Source organism: Chinchilla lanigera, unplaced genomic scaffold, assembly GCF_000276665.1.
Source record: "Chinchilla lanigera isolate Chin_1 unplaced genomic scaffold, ChiLan1.0 scaffold00002, whole genome shotgun sequence".
Lineage (NCBI taxonomy): Eukaryota > Metazoa > Chordata > Mammalia > Rodentia > Chinchillidae > Chinchilla > Chinchilla lanigera.
The window spans coordinates 23,773,004-23,788,863 of NW_004955403.1; the positions used below are offsets into that span (position 1 = coordinate 23,773,004).

At 34.3% G+C, this 15,860-nt stretch overlaps 1 protein-coding gene across 3 annotated transcripts in view; it reads right to left on the reverse strand.

Annotated features, from left to right (window-relative positions):
• The window catches only part of Snx25 (sorting nexin 25), a 108,956-nt gene extending 94,703 nt beyond the window's left edge, over positions 1–14,253 (reverse strand). Inside the window, exons 1-2 of one of the 3 annotated variants that reach the window (XM_013512965.1) lie at positions 14,178–14,253; positions 7,701–7,785 (exon numbers count right to left, since the gene is read on the reverse strand). In XM_013512965.1, the coding sequence (XP_013368419.1) occupies positions 7,701–7,785; positions 14,178–14,216 (124 nt within the window). In that variant the 5' untranslated portion in view covers positions 14,217–14,253. Of the gene's footprint in view, positions 1–7,700; positions 7,786–8,955; positions 9,024–14,177 lie in introns of those variants that run through there. The other 2 variants (XM_005373470.2, XM_013512963.1) reach the window with 2 other exon arrangements.
• Positions 14,254–15,860: the final 1,607 nt, after the last annotated feature.

Sequence of the window (15,860 nt, forward strand, 5' to 3'; positions counted from 1 at the left end):
CAAACACTCTTTCTACTGAGCACACAGATAGAACAAAGTAAGTTGTATGAGTAAAACATGAGAAGACTGACATAAATTTCCTGTCCTGGATCTGCAGCTTGCTTAAAGCACATTTATATGACAAAATATGCAAAAAGTTCTACTTTGTACAATTGCTCTAGAAAACACAACTAGGACCAAGGAATGGAAGTCATAAGAAAGTTGTCTTTCCAGTTCCTTCCAGAAGGACAAACTCAATAAAAACATTGAAGTTATTCAAGAAATGGCTACATTAACACAGTGACTATTCCATCATAAACTCTTTAAGAAGCTGGATATCTAGTATACAAGGGCGGATGACACAGAAAAAATTACTTCCTGAGATGGTAGGCTAGATGACATGACCTTCAAAGGTTCTTGTCTTCAAGGTCTTTATAACGTTCTTCAATTTCGATGCGACAAAAGTAAGAAGGAACTTTTGGCAACAAAATGCTCTTTATCTATTTGCAATTCTTTCTCCCTTGATCTATTATTAAAGATTGACATGCCACAGATTTTTTAACAAGTAGTCAATAAATCTGCAGCCTAAAACATTTGGAAAATAGAAGCATTTTCCTCTTCATTAAAATGTAATTTCAAATCATAACAGAAAATTAAGCACTATTATAAAAGACTTACTATCCTCAAAATACAACCTTGTTCAGCATGTTAAAGGCTTACTGTAAAGGGGACATCACCTATATAATGTTCTATTATATTTGTTAAGCACATTGCCTGTGCTAATTAATACAACATTGAAATACTTCTCTGGTAACACATTCTGGTTATCGATAAAACTACTGGCAAAAATTTGTACTCCACAATAAAGATACATGTTACCCACAAGTATATCTTCCAGTAATAGCACATCAGCACCCTCTTAACAGTATTATGGTTAGGCATGAAACGAGATATAAAAAGTACAAATCAAAGCCATCTTCTAGACATATAACCATATAGATTCATTTATAGAAGTATCATACGAATAAAATATTCACAAACACACTCTGTGAGTCAATCCAAAGTGTCAGACTTTATGGTCTTTATTAGCAAATAAAAAAATGCCTAATCACAATGAAATGAAATACTACTAATCCTCACTGCCACCTGAAGAGTCTTACCTTAAAGACAAAGAAACAGCCAACAAGTATTCAGGGGCTAATGCCTAGGACAGTCAAAGAAACAAGCAGGTTAAAGGGGGCCACTGAAGATTACAAAGAATGGAATAATATGATTGGAACCTTACTCAGGTTAATCTGAAGAGATTTAAGGTAACAAAGTAGAGAAAATTAGTGGTGAGGAGACAAATTTTAAAAGCCACTTACTACATTAGAGAATGTGACATTAGGTAATGTCTACCTATCAATTTTCAGAGCAAGGAAATGACTGAAGTGAAGTAAACAGTGTAAGAGAGCTCAAAGGGAGCCATTTCCCCCACGCTTGCCTTTTCCTTGAGCAATTCTGAGATATAACTGGCTCTGTTCATGAGGTTTCTACCTCACAGATCATAAATGTCCATGGCCTGGGTCTCTTAGAAAAAAGAAATAGTCCTCTTTCAATCAGTAATTGATCTAATGATAAAGGACAACAACTCCATTGTTCATTTAGATGATCCTTTATGGTTTGTACAAAGTTTTTTTGTTTTTTAGTGCTGCGGATTGAATCCTGAGGCTACCACATGCTAAGCATATGCCCTACACCCCCAACCTCTGTCCAAAGTTTTAAAATCCAATGGGAGGTCATCTCCTGGGAAGAGATGGAGCTATTAGTTTGTCACTGGTTCATCTATTTATTCATTCAACAACAAGAGTATACGCAGCCACTGGGTAAAAAGTCATGAATAAGATGAGTGGAACCTACAAGAGTAAAAGAAGTCATTGTTTTTCCTGTGTGTCACCATCTAATTCTCAGATCCCCTAATATCCTCTGAAATAGCCACAGAGGAAGCCTAGTAAAAAGACAATTACATCATTTTCACCTTAGCTAAGTCCTGCTTGAAACTAAAATCAATGTTATACTTGGACCATGACCTTGCAATATCTTCTATTACCTTGAGATCAGGTACACATTATATCCCTTTACATAACCTAGGCAGTTTACTTACAGGCACATTTACTACTGATTTTCAGAAAAGCATTAATGGGCTGGGGGTTTAAGCTCAGTGGCAAACTGTTTGCCTAGCATATGTGAGGCCTAGCTTACATCCTCAGCACTGCAAAAAGAGAATAGCATTGAGTCAGTCAAAACCAATGCCCATATCTTCACTTTTATATGTACATATAACATTAATTGCACTTATGAAGAACACTATAAAAAATAAAGGTAATGGTATTTCTAAGACATTCAAACAGTACCTCACAAGATAAAGTTTGAGGTCTGCATCCCTAATGCCTCAGGAAAAAAAATCTTAGGAAGAATTATTGCTTATTCAACGCAAGAACTTGCAATTTATAGTTCAGGAAATGACTGAGCAAATAGCAAGTCCTCAATAATTATGTACTATAATTAAATTACCTGATCCACATTACTGAGCTGATTCGGTGTAGCCTAGTAAAACTCAGGCAATAGATCTAATGAGATTTAGTATTAAATCAAAAAAGATTTTTAGAGGTCTACCTTTTTTTTCTATCTTCTATCTGCTTTCCAGGAAATGTAGCTTTTAAGAATATTTGGTATAGAATGATAGTATTTTATTTTTAATTCTTTTGGTTTTTGACACAGGGTCTCGCTATGTAGTTCAGACTGGCCTTCAGCTCAGTAGGTAAGTCCAAGCTGGTTTCAAATTTATGGCAATCTTGCCTCAGCCTCCCAAGAGCTAGGATTACAGGCATGCACCACCACACCCACCTAGAATGGTAGCTATTTTGAGTTCTCAAGTACACACATATGATAGTTCATTAATACAATATGGGAACCTCTAGAATAGTTTTATATTTGAAATTAGCTGACAAAACACAGTGGTAATACGCTTTGATCTTCTTTCCCAACTGTGCCATGTAACTTCCAGCATTCGTAGTAATTCTTACTGTTCCACATAGAGCCCAATTCTACTATTTCCTCTGTATTTTTTAACCATTATTTCTTTCTTCTTGAATTTCAATCTGTAAAGATTTAAGACATACCCTAAGTTTCACTGAGCTACAAAACACACCCACATCCACCCACACACACACCAGTACCAAAAAATGCACAAACATGTACAACAAATATGCATACACAGTCATACATACACAGACCTTATAGTTTATTCAACTTTGAATAAATCTGTTTTTAAAGTATATGCTCTAAAAACAACAAAATAAATGTATAAAGATAAAATGGTATATTATCTACTTTAACTCCAGGAGGAAATTTTTTTTTTGTCTTTTTGAGACAGGGTCTCACCACGCAGTTCAGGCGGGCCTTGAGCTCACTTTGCAGCCCAGGATGGTCTCAAACTCGCAACAATCCAGGAGGAAATTTTAAAAGAAATATTTCATAAACTGAATTCAAATAACTGCAGTTTTAAGAAGTATACTGTTAAAAATTAGAAAAAATTTTTAAAAAGAAGTATGCTGTTACTTGTATTTTTAAACAAAGAGATTCAGTTTTATCAATGTTACGCTAAGGCATCCTGAATTTCAATTACATATATTGGTACTAGGATTTAGAAATGTAAATTAAATACTCCAGAAAAATCAGGCATGGTAGTCTGTCTGTATTTCCAGCAATTTAGGAGGCTGAGGCAAGTGTGAAGCCCTCACTTATATCCTTAGCAAGTAAAAGGCTAGCCTGGGCAATTTGGTGATACCCTATCTGATAAAATATAAAAAGGGCTGGAGAGGTAGCTCACTAATAGACTCCCCTGGATTCAATTTTCAGTACCACACACACACACACACACACACACACACACACACACAAACAAGTACTCCAGAGATGCAAATTATAATTAATATAGATTTTCTAAGTGCTTATGAAACCTCTTCACTTTCTCAACATACATTTCTAGATTCCAATTTCACATAGGTTTAAATGACCAAATTTTTTAGGTGATTCTGGTTTAGGTTTGTTGTTGCTGTCTAAGAAATTCTAGCAAATGTATAAACGTTACTCCAATAACCAAACAGCTAATAGCTTTCAAACAGCAATAGATTTCTCTCATCTTATTTAAAACAAAGGGCATTAAAAAAAAAAAACTAAAAAGTAATGAATTACAGCTCTGATCCAAAGGCTGTGGATAACATTATCCTTTCAAAAGAAATCATCACACAGAAATAAGCTTGAAGACAGTGTGTTGTCCATTTCTATCAATTAGGCCTCAGCTCCTTTCCTGTCTCTCTCTTCTTCCCACCAATACTTCTGAAACAAATTGACCTATCCAAGAAAAGGCTATACCCAAGTGTAAAGAAAATTGCTAAGCCTTCAAAACTTAAAAAGACACTACACTCCCAGAAGTATCATTCACAATAGCCAAACTGTGAAAACAACTCAAGTGTCCCTTAAGGGACAAATGGATAAACAAAATGTGGCACATACTTATAATATGGTATTACACTTATAATGCAGTATTACTCAGCCTCTAAAAAAAGAAATAAAATACAATTGTATAATTACATTTTTTAATTAAGAAAAGAATTTCAGTTTCAGGGATAGTAGAGTAGTTTCAGGGATATCAAACCAACCCACCTACAGAAAATAACTAGCAATACTGGGAAAAAGAAATAATAATTTAAAGGCATTAAAGAGTAATCAAAAGTTGGCCAAAATCAGGGAAGACTGTACCTTTGAAAGAAGAGAATGATACCAGGTAAGAAGTGCTTATACAACATTTCCCTCCAGGCAACAACAGTCCTAGAGGCACAAGCCAGTCTGAACCCAGACAGAGGGTCTATGCTTTTAAAATTGTTGTTATTTAAAATAATCAGAAGACAAATGGAGAAGCTACCAGAGCTGCTGGAAATAAAGGCAGAGAATACCAAAAAGGATAAGGCCATAATACATAGGTACAAATCCTCAAACTCACTGCTAACTCTGAGTTACACGTGTATGGGGTTAAAACTATAAGACCAGTGCAAAGTAACAGCTAGAAGAGTGAAATAGCTGAGTAGATACCACTACTACTGTCTGACATTAAATCTGGCTACGGGCTTCCAGGTCTGAGGAGTTCACCTTAAACTAAGAATATAATCCAAATAAACCCAGCCTATAAAATCAATTACCTTCAGGGTGATCAGTCAGTAATAAGACTGCATACTAAAACGAACATTGCAAGGTAACAGAATCTAGAATGTTGAAAAAGTAGCATTCACATCATTCAATTAGAATCAAAATAACTATACATGAGAAGAAACCAAAAAAGTGACAGTCAAGAAATTAAACAATGAATAGAAATCAAGATGTCTAGATGGTAGAATTATCATATAAGGACTTTAAAAACCTATTCATATACATATATATCTTTAATAAATTAAAGATTAAAATGGTTATAATGACAGATGGGAAAATCTCAGCAATGAAGCAAAAACTAAAGAAGAGAAAGAAGAGGAGGAATCAAATAAAATTCTAGGATGAGAAGTACCCAAAAAAGCCTTTAACATTTATTGGCTTCATTTAATTACAGATTAGAGATGACAAGAAAAAAAATATATATGAAAGGGTCAATATATATGAAAACAGATTAATAAAAATTATCCTAGCTAAAGAACAGAGTGAAAAATGGGTTAATATGTTGGAGTTCATTAAAATGTTACATTTCTACTTAAAAACACCATAAAGAAAATAAAAGACAACAAACTAGGAGAAAAATATTCACTATACCTTTACATAACAAAAGATATTAATCCAGAATATGTATTTTAAGCTACAAATAAATTGTAAGTTTAAAAGACTGATGTAGACATATCATAAAGACATAAAAATGTCAACAATATGTCAACAACACATGAAAAGGTATTCAACATCATATTTTATAGGGCTATGCAATTTAAGCCCACAATAAAATACTATTCAGACACATCAAAATGCTTAAATAGAGTCACAATAGCAAGTATTGGTGGTAATATAAAACAATTGGATTTTTTTCTCATACATTTTCAGTGACAGTCTAAAAAGACATAATGATTTTGGAATACTATCTGACATTTTCTTACAAAGTTAAATATAAAACTATCCTATACTCATTCTGGTGTGTCTGAAATTATTTTTGGATTGTGTTTCATATATTGACATGGCTTAGCACAACATACTAGAATTGCTTCTCCTAGGTACTTATCAAGGAGAAATAAAAACATACATCCACAGAAATATTTCTGGCCACTTTATTCACTAAATCTCCATAAATTAGAACACCTAAATGTGCAATATGAGAAAGGATGAGTATGTTGTGATAAGCCATACCAGTACATGGAATACAATCCAGCAATAACAAAGAATAAACTGACAAACACAATAGGGATAAATCTGAAAAACATTATGTCGAGAGAAAGCAACTGGATGCAAAAGAGTGCATCCTGTAAGATGACATTTCCATGACTTCTATGAACAGATAAAACTAATGCATAGTGATAGAATTCCACAAATGGAAGTGAGTTTTGGTCAAATGGGAGCATGATGCAAATTTTCCAGGACAGCAGAAAGGTCCTTTATCTGACTGAGATGGCTACTTATATATGTCTATGAAAGTTACTAAATTACAAATTGTGGTTTATCACAATATACTCAACCTTTCTCATATTGGATATATGGATGTTTTATTTATGGAGATTTAGTGAATAAAATGGCCAGAAATATTTCTGTGGATGCATGTTTTTATTTCTCCTTGACATGTGCATTTCTCAAAGTATGTAAATTTTTTTCTCAAAAAAACTATTAATAAATAATCTTTAAAACTGCTTTTGAGGTTATGAATAATAAGTCAAATTTTAAATAAGTTTTAGAAAAGTCTTTGTACTTTACTAACATAATGTATTTTTAAAGTTTAATGGTAGCCTGCAAAGTTTAAAATTGTAGAAAATTTGATTTAAAAAATCCTGTAAACTGTAATTTGACCTTCAAACAATGTGAAACCTTAATATTTATAAGTATACTTGTTTATTACCACTTCTAGGTATAAAACCATATTGTACTATTCACAATCCCCCCTCCAGCCTCCTCTCAAGCTTCACTTGTCTGTTCTTCATCCATCTGTGAGACTATCAATTGGGTTAACTGGGCTGTCCATGAGTGAGCCTGCATCCATTAATCCCCAACACACCTTCTCTAGAAGGTTTTTCCTAGAAGGTTATATCTAGAAGGTTTTTCCTGATATTTGTTTTTATTTTTATTTTTTTATTTATTGGTACCAGGAATCGAACTTGGGGCCTAGCGCGTGCCAGGCATGTGCTCTGCTACAGAGCTACATCCTTGGCCGATACTTATTTTCAGATAAGGAACAGAGCACATCTGTGCTTCATGTGGTAGAAGAAGCTCCAACTGCCAAGCTAGTTTCACATGATCTGGAAATTCCTATTCTGTAAAAGCTGAGATTCTTTCTACTTAACCAAAACAAGAATATATTTAAGCATCAAATATAAACTCATGAAGAAAACATTCCTACTGCTATATAAAGAAGAATAAATACATGTACTAGAGATTATTATTTTCCTTTTAGGAGATAACAAACTGCTTTACATGGTAATTATATACTCTCATTTAATCCTTACCTTCTTTCAGAGCTTTATCCATATTATGAGAAATTACTACCCTTCTAGACTGAACTGTCTCATGTGAGTTTCCATACACAGGACTCTGAAATGTGAGGGAGAAAAAAAAAAAAAGATAAAGATTATTGAATGAACAAATTACATACAAAAATAAAACCAAAGGTATGAAAGATCATCTAAAAAAAGCATTAAGATAAGGCTTAATAATTGAAAGGCTCTGGAAAAGTAAATAAACACACGAGGTAAGTTAGAAAATATTTGGAAAAAAAGAAGGAAAGATTTCCCCTAATAGACATAATATATAACAATATGTTGACAGTGTAAGAAAAAGCCAATCAGCAGAATGATAGAAAAGTACAAAAACACATGCCTCTATGTACGAGAATTAAAAACATAATAAAGAAAAATTTGAAATCAAGAGGAAAATGTCGTATTAGTCAATAAATGATGATGAAATAATTTTATATTCATGTGAGGGAAAAGATTATAGTTTATTTAAAAGTTAACTAACAAATGGATTAAAAGATTAAATAGTCTCAAACTAAAAACAAATAAAAGAAAATAGTGGAGAAGCTATATACAATCTTAAGATAAAGAAGGGCTCTCTAAAACAAGATACAAAATCCACTTATAAGGGGAAAAAAAAACACCAAATATGATATTATTTAAAAAATTTCTGTTTGATAAAAGAGGGTAGCCAGGTGTGGTGGCGCACACCTGTAATCCCAGGGTTCAGGAGGCTGAGGCAGGTTAAGATTGTTGCAAATTTGAGGCCAGCCTGGGCTACAAAGCAAGTTCAAAGCCAGCCTGAATTGCATAGTGAGACCCTGTCTCAAAAAGAAGACAAAAAAAAAAGAGGGTAGGAGACAAAATTTACAATATATGTGACTAAAGCAACTCAAAAACCAAGCAAAGAAACTGAAGGGGCATAAAAGATAAACAAATGACCAAGAAATATGTAAGAATGCAACCTTTTATTACAGTAGTGACATACCAACAGACTGCAACAGCGGTGGAAAGACTCATGTTGACAAGGGTATGGGGAAATGATTGCTTTCATATGTTGCTAGTCAGGAGAAGGCTGTCTATTCCTACAAGCTTTTAAAAAGGAAACTGAGTCACTGTTCCTTATTAGAAAGAAAAAAAATCTATCACTATCCCAAACCCACAGCCCAATGGAGAATCTGTAAGCAAGGATAAGAGGAAAGATAAAAGAATAAACCACTATGACCCAGCTGGGTGAGGTAGCACATGCCTGTAGTCCCAGGTGCTAAGGAGGCTGAGCGGGAGGATTATTTGAATTTGGATGTTTAAAAACAGGCTGGATAACACAGGAAGACCTGCCACAAAAAATAAACAAGAAAATAAACAAAAATAAAACTCATGGGCCATAAGTAACTGCGTTACTATGCACATAGATTTCTCTGTAAAATTTTAATATTTATGGAGCTGGAATCTCCTCATGCTGAAATGAATTTAAATTAGCCACTGCATATTCTTTCAGGTCACAGGATAGATTTTACTAATCAATGTTTCAAAGTGGAGTTTGAGAAAGAAAGAAAACAAGGAAGTAAGCTAACTAAATATGAGTAAGTCATTGAATAATGACTGTCTTCATTCTCTACTTACAGGTTTGAAAAAAAAGAAACTCCACAGGCAGACTTTCCTAAAGGCTAGTGCTTGAAGACAAATGTTTATTTTCTCTGTCTGGGTTACCACAGGCCTCATTCTTCAACTAAGGCCTACCTCTCTTCCAGATAATCATTTTCCTCAAATGCTGTTTTAGGAAAGACGAAAGAAAACCATATGTACTTCTCCCACTGTCCAAAGGATAGGTGACAGCAATCTTTAATATCACAGTCCAGAAATTAACACTTTATGTGTAGTCTGAACCCTTCTTGCTTTACGATTTTAGTATCCATATCACAATATTAACACATAAAAGCTTTTTGTGAACTATGCCACTATTACTTTTAAAAATACATTTTATTTTTTATTTAAAATAAATAAAACTCATCTTTGGTTTAAGATTTAAACCAGCTTTTTTTTGTTTGTTTGTTTTTGTTTTTTGTTTTTTGGTTTTTCACCGGTACTGGGAACCGAACTCACGACCTTGCGCTTGGCAGGCAGGTGCTTTGCCGCTGAGCTAAATCCCCAGCCCTAAACCAGCTTTTAATCACTCAGTGTGTTCTTGGGGAAAAACAACAGAGATCAACATATAACTGCTCATTTTAAAAATGTCTTCCAAGTGGGCACGGTGGCGCACTCCAGTAATCCCAGCTCCCAGCACTGAGGAGGCTGAGGCAGGAGGATCACCATTAGTTTTGAGGCCAGTGTGGGCTACATAAGCTAGCTCAAGGCCAGCCTGCACTACCTACATAGTGAGACCCTGCTTCAAAACAAAAAGCCCAAAAATTAAATAAATTCCAAAGAAAGGGCAAAATCTAAAAGTTTTTTTCTAATATATGAAACCAGATAGTTAGCATTAATAACAGACATATAAAGGAACCCTTTCCTGAAATATGTATCAACTTTTCAGTTTAAAGCCACAATACATTCAAACTGTCTTTGTGTCAAGGCTAGACACCCTCTCATGGGGTAGCAATATCCAGAGAAATCAAGCAAAGAAACCTGGTTACTCTGATGTCTTTACTAACTAACCAACCAAAACTATCTGGAATGTATATACATACACCCCACAGCTACTGTTGTAAGAAGACACTGCTCTCTGGGCTGCTTCCAATTAATCCATAACTTGTATGTAATTACTCTTATGTCGACTACCTGCACTACTAAAGTAAACAAGTGCTTCGCCTCTTTCCTACGTACTGTTATCTTTCTAAATTTTTTAAAATGTATACCAGCTTATTTTTAATAGAAAGGGGGTTATACAGAGTTGAAGGAGTGATGAGTGCAGTTTTGTGTTAAGCTAGTGAAATGATGATTTATCCCACAAAAAACAAACACAAACTCCCAATAATCATCATTAACTACATGGAGCTGTCACATGATTGAGTTTTCCTAAGTATTCCCAGCATCTGACAATCTATTAGGATCTCATGACAAATGTTCTCAGTTTTAAACCCTTGTCAACATGAGTCTTTCCACCGCTGTTGCAGTCTGTTGGTATGTCACTACTCTAATAAAAGGTGAATCTTAAAACCACAGCTTCTTTCAAAACTTTGGCCTCAAACAATAATTCATTCAAAAGCAAAGAAATGGGGAAAAAAAGTGCTCCTCAGAAGGATGAGAAGAGGCTAAGAAAAATAAGAACAGCCCAAACCCAAACCTAGTATAAGGAAGGAAATCATAAAGATTACAGAGCAGGAATTAATGAAAATGCAACTTAAAAAATATGAAAAAAATCAATGAATTGAAAAGTTAGTTCTTTCAAAAAATAGACAAAATATGCAAACCTTTAGCCAAACTTACCAAAAGAAGGAAAGAAAAGACTCATATCAGTGCAGTTAGAAACAAAAAAGGCAAACTTGTAACAGATACTATCAAAATCCAGAAGATCATTAGTAATTCCTTTGAAAAGTTGTATGCCAATAAGTCAAGAGAATCTTGAAGAAATGGGACAGATTCCTAGGCAAATATGAATTACTAAAACTGAACCAAGAAGACATAAAACTGTGAGCAATCCAATAATAGGAAATAAAACTGATGCAGTAATAAAAAACAACTAAGTAAAATCCAGGACTAGAGAGATTCATGGCTGAATTCTACAAGAACTTTAGGGAGAATATAATGCCACTATTCTTCAAACTCTTTAAGGAAATTGAAAAGGAAGGAACACTTCCAAACTCATTGCTTGAAGCTAGCATTACCCTGATTCCAAACCAAGACAAGGTCCCAATTTTAAAAAAAAAGTACAGGCCAATCTCTTCAATGAACATATATACAAAAGGCCTCAACATGGTACTGGCAAACAGAATGCAACAGACAATACACTAGTACCAAGAAGGCTTCATCCCAAGAATGCAAGGATGGTTCAATATGTGAAAATCAACAAATATAATATACCACTAAACAGAAGCAAGAACAAAACTACATGATCATTTCAATAGATGCAGAAAAAAACCTTTAATAAACTTCAACAAACCAATCATGATATAACCCTGATAAAAGCCTTTTATGACAAACCTCATGCCTAATATTCTATTAAATAGGAAAAGTTGAAAGCTTTTCCTCTAAAATAGGAACAAGACAAAGATGTCCACTGTCACCACTCTCATTCAATATAGTACTTGAAACTTCAGCCACAACAATCAGGCAAGAGAAAGAAAAGCAATATGTATTGGAAACAAAGAAGTCAAATTATTATTTGCAAATGACATGATCATTTACATAGAAGGCCCAAAAATTCCACCAAAAGACTCCTGGAATTAATAACCAAATTCAGCAACGTAGCAGTATATAAAATTGACACACACGCACAAAAAAAACCTTGTTTTTTTCAGACAGGATCTTGCTATGCAGTTCAGGCTGGCCTTGAACTCACTATGTAGCCCAGGCTGGCCACAAACTCACAGTGATCCTCCTGCTTCAGCCTCTCAAGTGCTTGCATTACAGACATGTGCCATCATGCCTACTGAAACATAAAAACTAATAGCATTCCTATACATCAATAGTGAAACCACAGAGAAAAAATTAGGAAAATAATACCACTCTCAATAGCATCAAGGAAAATTAAGTACGTAAGAATTAAGCTAAATAAATGAAAGCACTACACTGAAAACTACAGTACTCTGAAAAAGGAGATCAAAGAGGTAATCAGAAAATGGAAAGATAGCCCCAGTTCTTGGATAGGCAGAACCAATTATGTCAAAATGATTATACTTCCAAAACTGATACGCATAGATTTAATGCAATCCCCATTAGAATACCAACAGCACTCCTCACAGAACTAGAGAAAATAATCCTAGGCAACAAGCAAAGCAGGAGGCATCACAATCCAGGCTTTCAAGTTATATTACAAAGCTATAGTGATTAAAAACAGCATAGTAGTGGTACAAAAACACACGTGGATCAGTGGTACAGAACAGAGATTGTAGAAATACATTTAGCCATCTGATCTTAGACAAAGGAGCCAAATATATGCTGAAGGATAGTCTCTTCAGCAAATGGTGTTGGAAAAACTAGCAATTCACATGCAGAACATTGAATCTAGACCCATATCTCTCACCATGTGACTAATATCTACAATATATACAGAACTAAAAAAATTAGGCCACCCAAAGTAAAAGACCTAATCAAAAAATGGACAAGTGAAATGAATGCACACTTCTCAGAAGCAGTACAAATGGCCAATAAATACAGGAAAAAAGTTCAACCTCTCTGGCCATTAGAGAAATGCAAATTAAAACAACACTGCGATTCCATTTTGGTTATCATCAAGAGATCAAATAATAACAAATGATGGTGAGGGCAGAGGGAAAAAAGGCACACTTCTACATTGTTCACAGGAATGTAAACAAGTACAATCACTATAGAAATTAGTATGGATACGCCTCCAAAAGCTAGAAATTCCCTTTGACCCAGCTTTACCCCTCAAGCTATTTTCCCAAATGAGTTAAAGACACTGCAGTAATACATGCATACCCATGTTTATAGCAGCCATCACGTAATTGCTAAAATCTTAGAAATGGCCTATACGTCCATCTACAGATGAATGGGTAGAGAAAATGGGGTATTTATACACAAAAGAGTACTACTCAGGAATAAAGAATGATAAACAAGCCATGTGTACTAAAACATATGCACTTTAAGACCATAATATTAAATAAAATAAATCAGACACATAAGCTTAAATATTGCAGGGTTTCTCTTACATAAAAAACCCAAAATATAAAAAATTAAAGAGCAAAATAAAAGACAGATAATGGGAAACAGGGAGATAGCTCTTTTGGAAGGGGACCAAGTGATGGAGAGAGGAAGGAGGGGGAAGGGAAGGGGACATAAAAAGGATCAAGATGTTTTCTGTACCAACTCGCCACAATGACTGTAATCATTATGAACGGCAAACATGTACTAATAAAATAAAAAAGAGATAAACTTGAAATGACATCTAGTTAGACTAAGACTGACAAAAAATGGTGAAAAGAACCAGAGGAGGAATTCCCAGCATAGATGCTGAGCAGCCATAGTGAAGAGCTATGAGTGGTGCCTGGGGGAGTAGTTCAGTGGTAGAGTGTTTACTTGCTTAGCATGCATTAGACCCTGAGTTCAATCTCCAGTATCAATTTTAAAGGGAAAGCAATAATGGATATGAAAGCAAGAAAGAACTGAAAAATTTCTGCCTTTGAGGCTATGCTTTGTAGAGAGTGCACATCTTCCTGGACATGTCCTATTGCAATGTGCCTTTACACTCCCTCTTACTGGCTAAGTATTTTGAGTATCAAGACAAGGCCTGGTTTGACAACATAGTACTTTCTTATGGTTAATCATGAACTGAAGGATTATTATCTTCCTTACCAATAAAAGAAAACTGCCAGACATGTGCCAAGAGGTCATTTAGAGAGTTCTGTGTTGATAGAAAGTAGTGGTGTTTGTGTTTTTTCAATGGAGTTTTACATTTTTATTCAAATTAAATTTATTTTCACCTGAAATACAACATTTATATATATTAATAGGGGTACCATGTGTTGTTTAAATACATGTATACTTTACAGAATGTTTAAATCAGGTTAAACATATCTATCTCTTCTAAAATAAGTCAGGTACAGTGGTGCATGCTGCAGTTTTAGCTACTTGGGAGGCTAAAGCAGGAAAATCACTTGAATCCAGGAATTCAAAGCCTACCTGGGTAACATAGTGAGATGCATGAACTAAACAATGAAAAAGAAATAAACACTCAAACTCCTTCTTTGTAACATTTTGAAATGTACATTACTGTTACTGATACCTTCCTGTGCAATAGCATACCAGATTTTCCAACTTTAAATCAAACATAATTTCTATTTTAGATATAAGAAAAGGTATTTTTTGAAATTCAAACCTACAAATTTTCTCATATTGCTTTTTCTAGATTTTGAACACGCTACAATTTCTTTATTAAAATGTTATTTACAACTATAAAAATAGCAGAAATACATTCTATGACATAGATGTATAGAGTTAAACTGACCCATATCACTATCATCCAAAGATAATAACTAACTAGTGTCTTTTCTTTTAGTGGGTTTGTCTACTGACTGTGTAACCTTGGGCAACTTATTTTTGTGTACCTCAGTTTCCTCATCTATAAAAGAGAGATAACAACAGGGCCTACCTTTTATGATTAATGTGAGCATCAACTGAGTTAATACACATGAAGTAAAACATCTGATTAAGTGTGATTGGTATTTTCCATTTACATACCTTTAAAAAAAATTACACACAATTCTTTATCTGGCACTTAAAACTCAGTATTAGAGTATGAGCACCTTTTCTATTATAGAAAAAACTTGGGATATAATGTTTTGAATGGCTCATATCACAATTTAACTATTCTCTTATTCTATACTTAGTTTATCTTCATCTTTTTTTTCCATTTTAAATGTAAAATATTTTCACTGCTACACCAGTCGTCTAAGTATAGCACTACCAAAAATGTTCCAAAAGATACAAAAAGTATCTAAGAAATATTGTTGGTTTTAGATTCTAACTTTATTCAAATGATTTACCGTCTCAAAAATTTCCTTGTGCTTCAAGAGGAGTTACAAGCAGTGTAGCAATATGGAGAGGAGGACTAAGATCTTTGCAAACTGGAAAATTCACTTTCCAACTTCTTGAACCCTAAACCAGGTACCTTGATGGTCCAGGTACTGTACTCTAGGCAGCACTAACTCCAGAGAGAGAGAGAACTAAGTAAGGGGCACAAAGATAGCATGAAAGATGAAGGGGTGTTCAGGGCCTTCTCTTCTCTCCAGAATACTTAGTAAAATACAGCCAAATAAGGCTCCCAAAGTATGAGTCCATAGTTTTACCAAAAACTGAATAGTGAAGCAGATCATCAGTAGTTTTTGTAGCTTATCATACCATTTAGCAAAGTGTTTGCCATGTTTAGGCTAAAGGAAAATTTGCCGGAATGAAACAAATGTAAGAATCAAGGTTTTAATATTTCCAGAATATAAGATGGTCATCTATTAAGATAAATCCTTAGACTAGATCCTATGA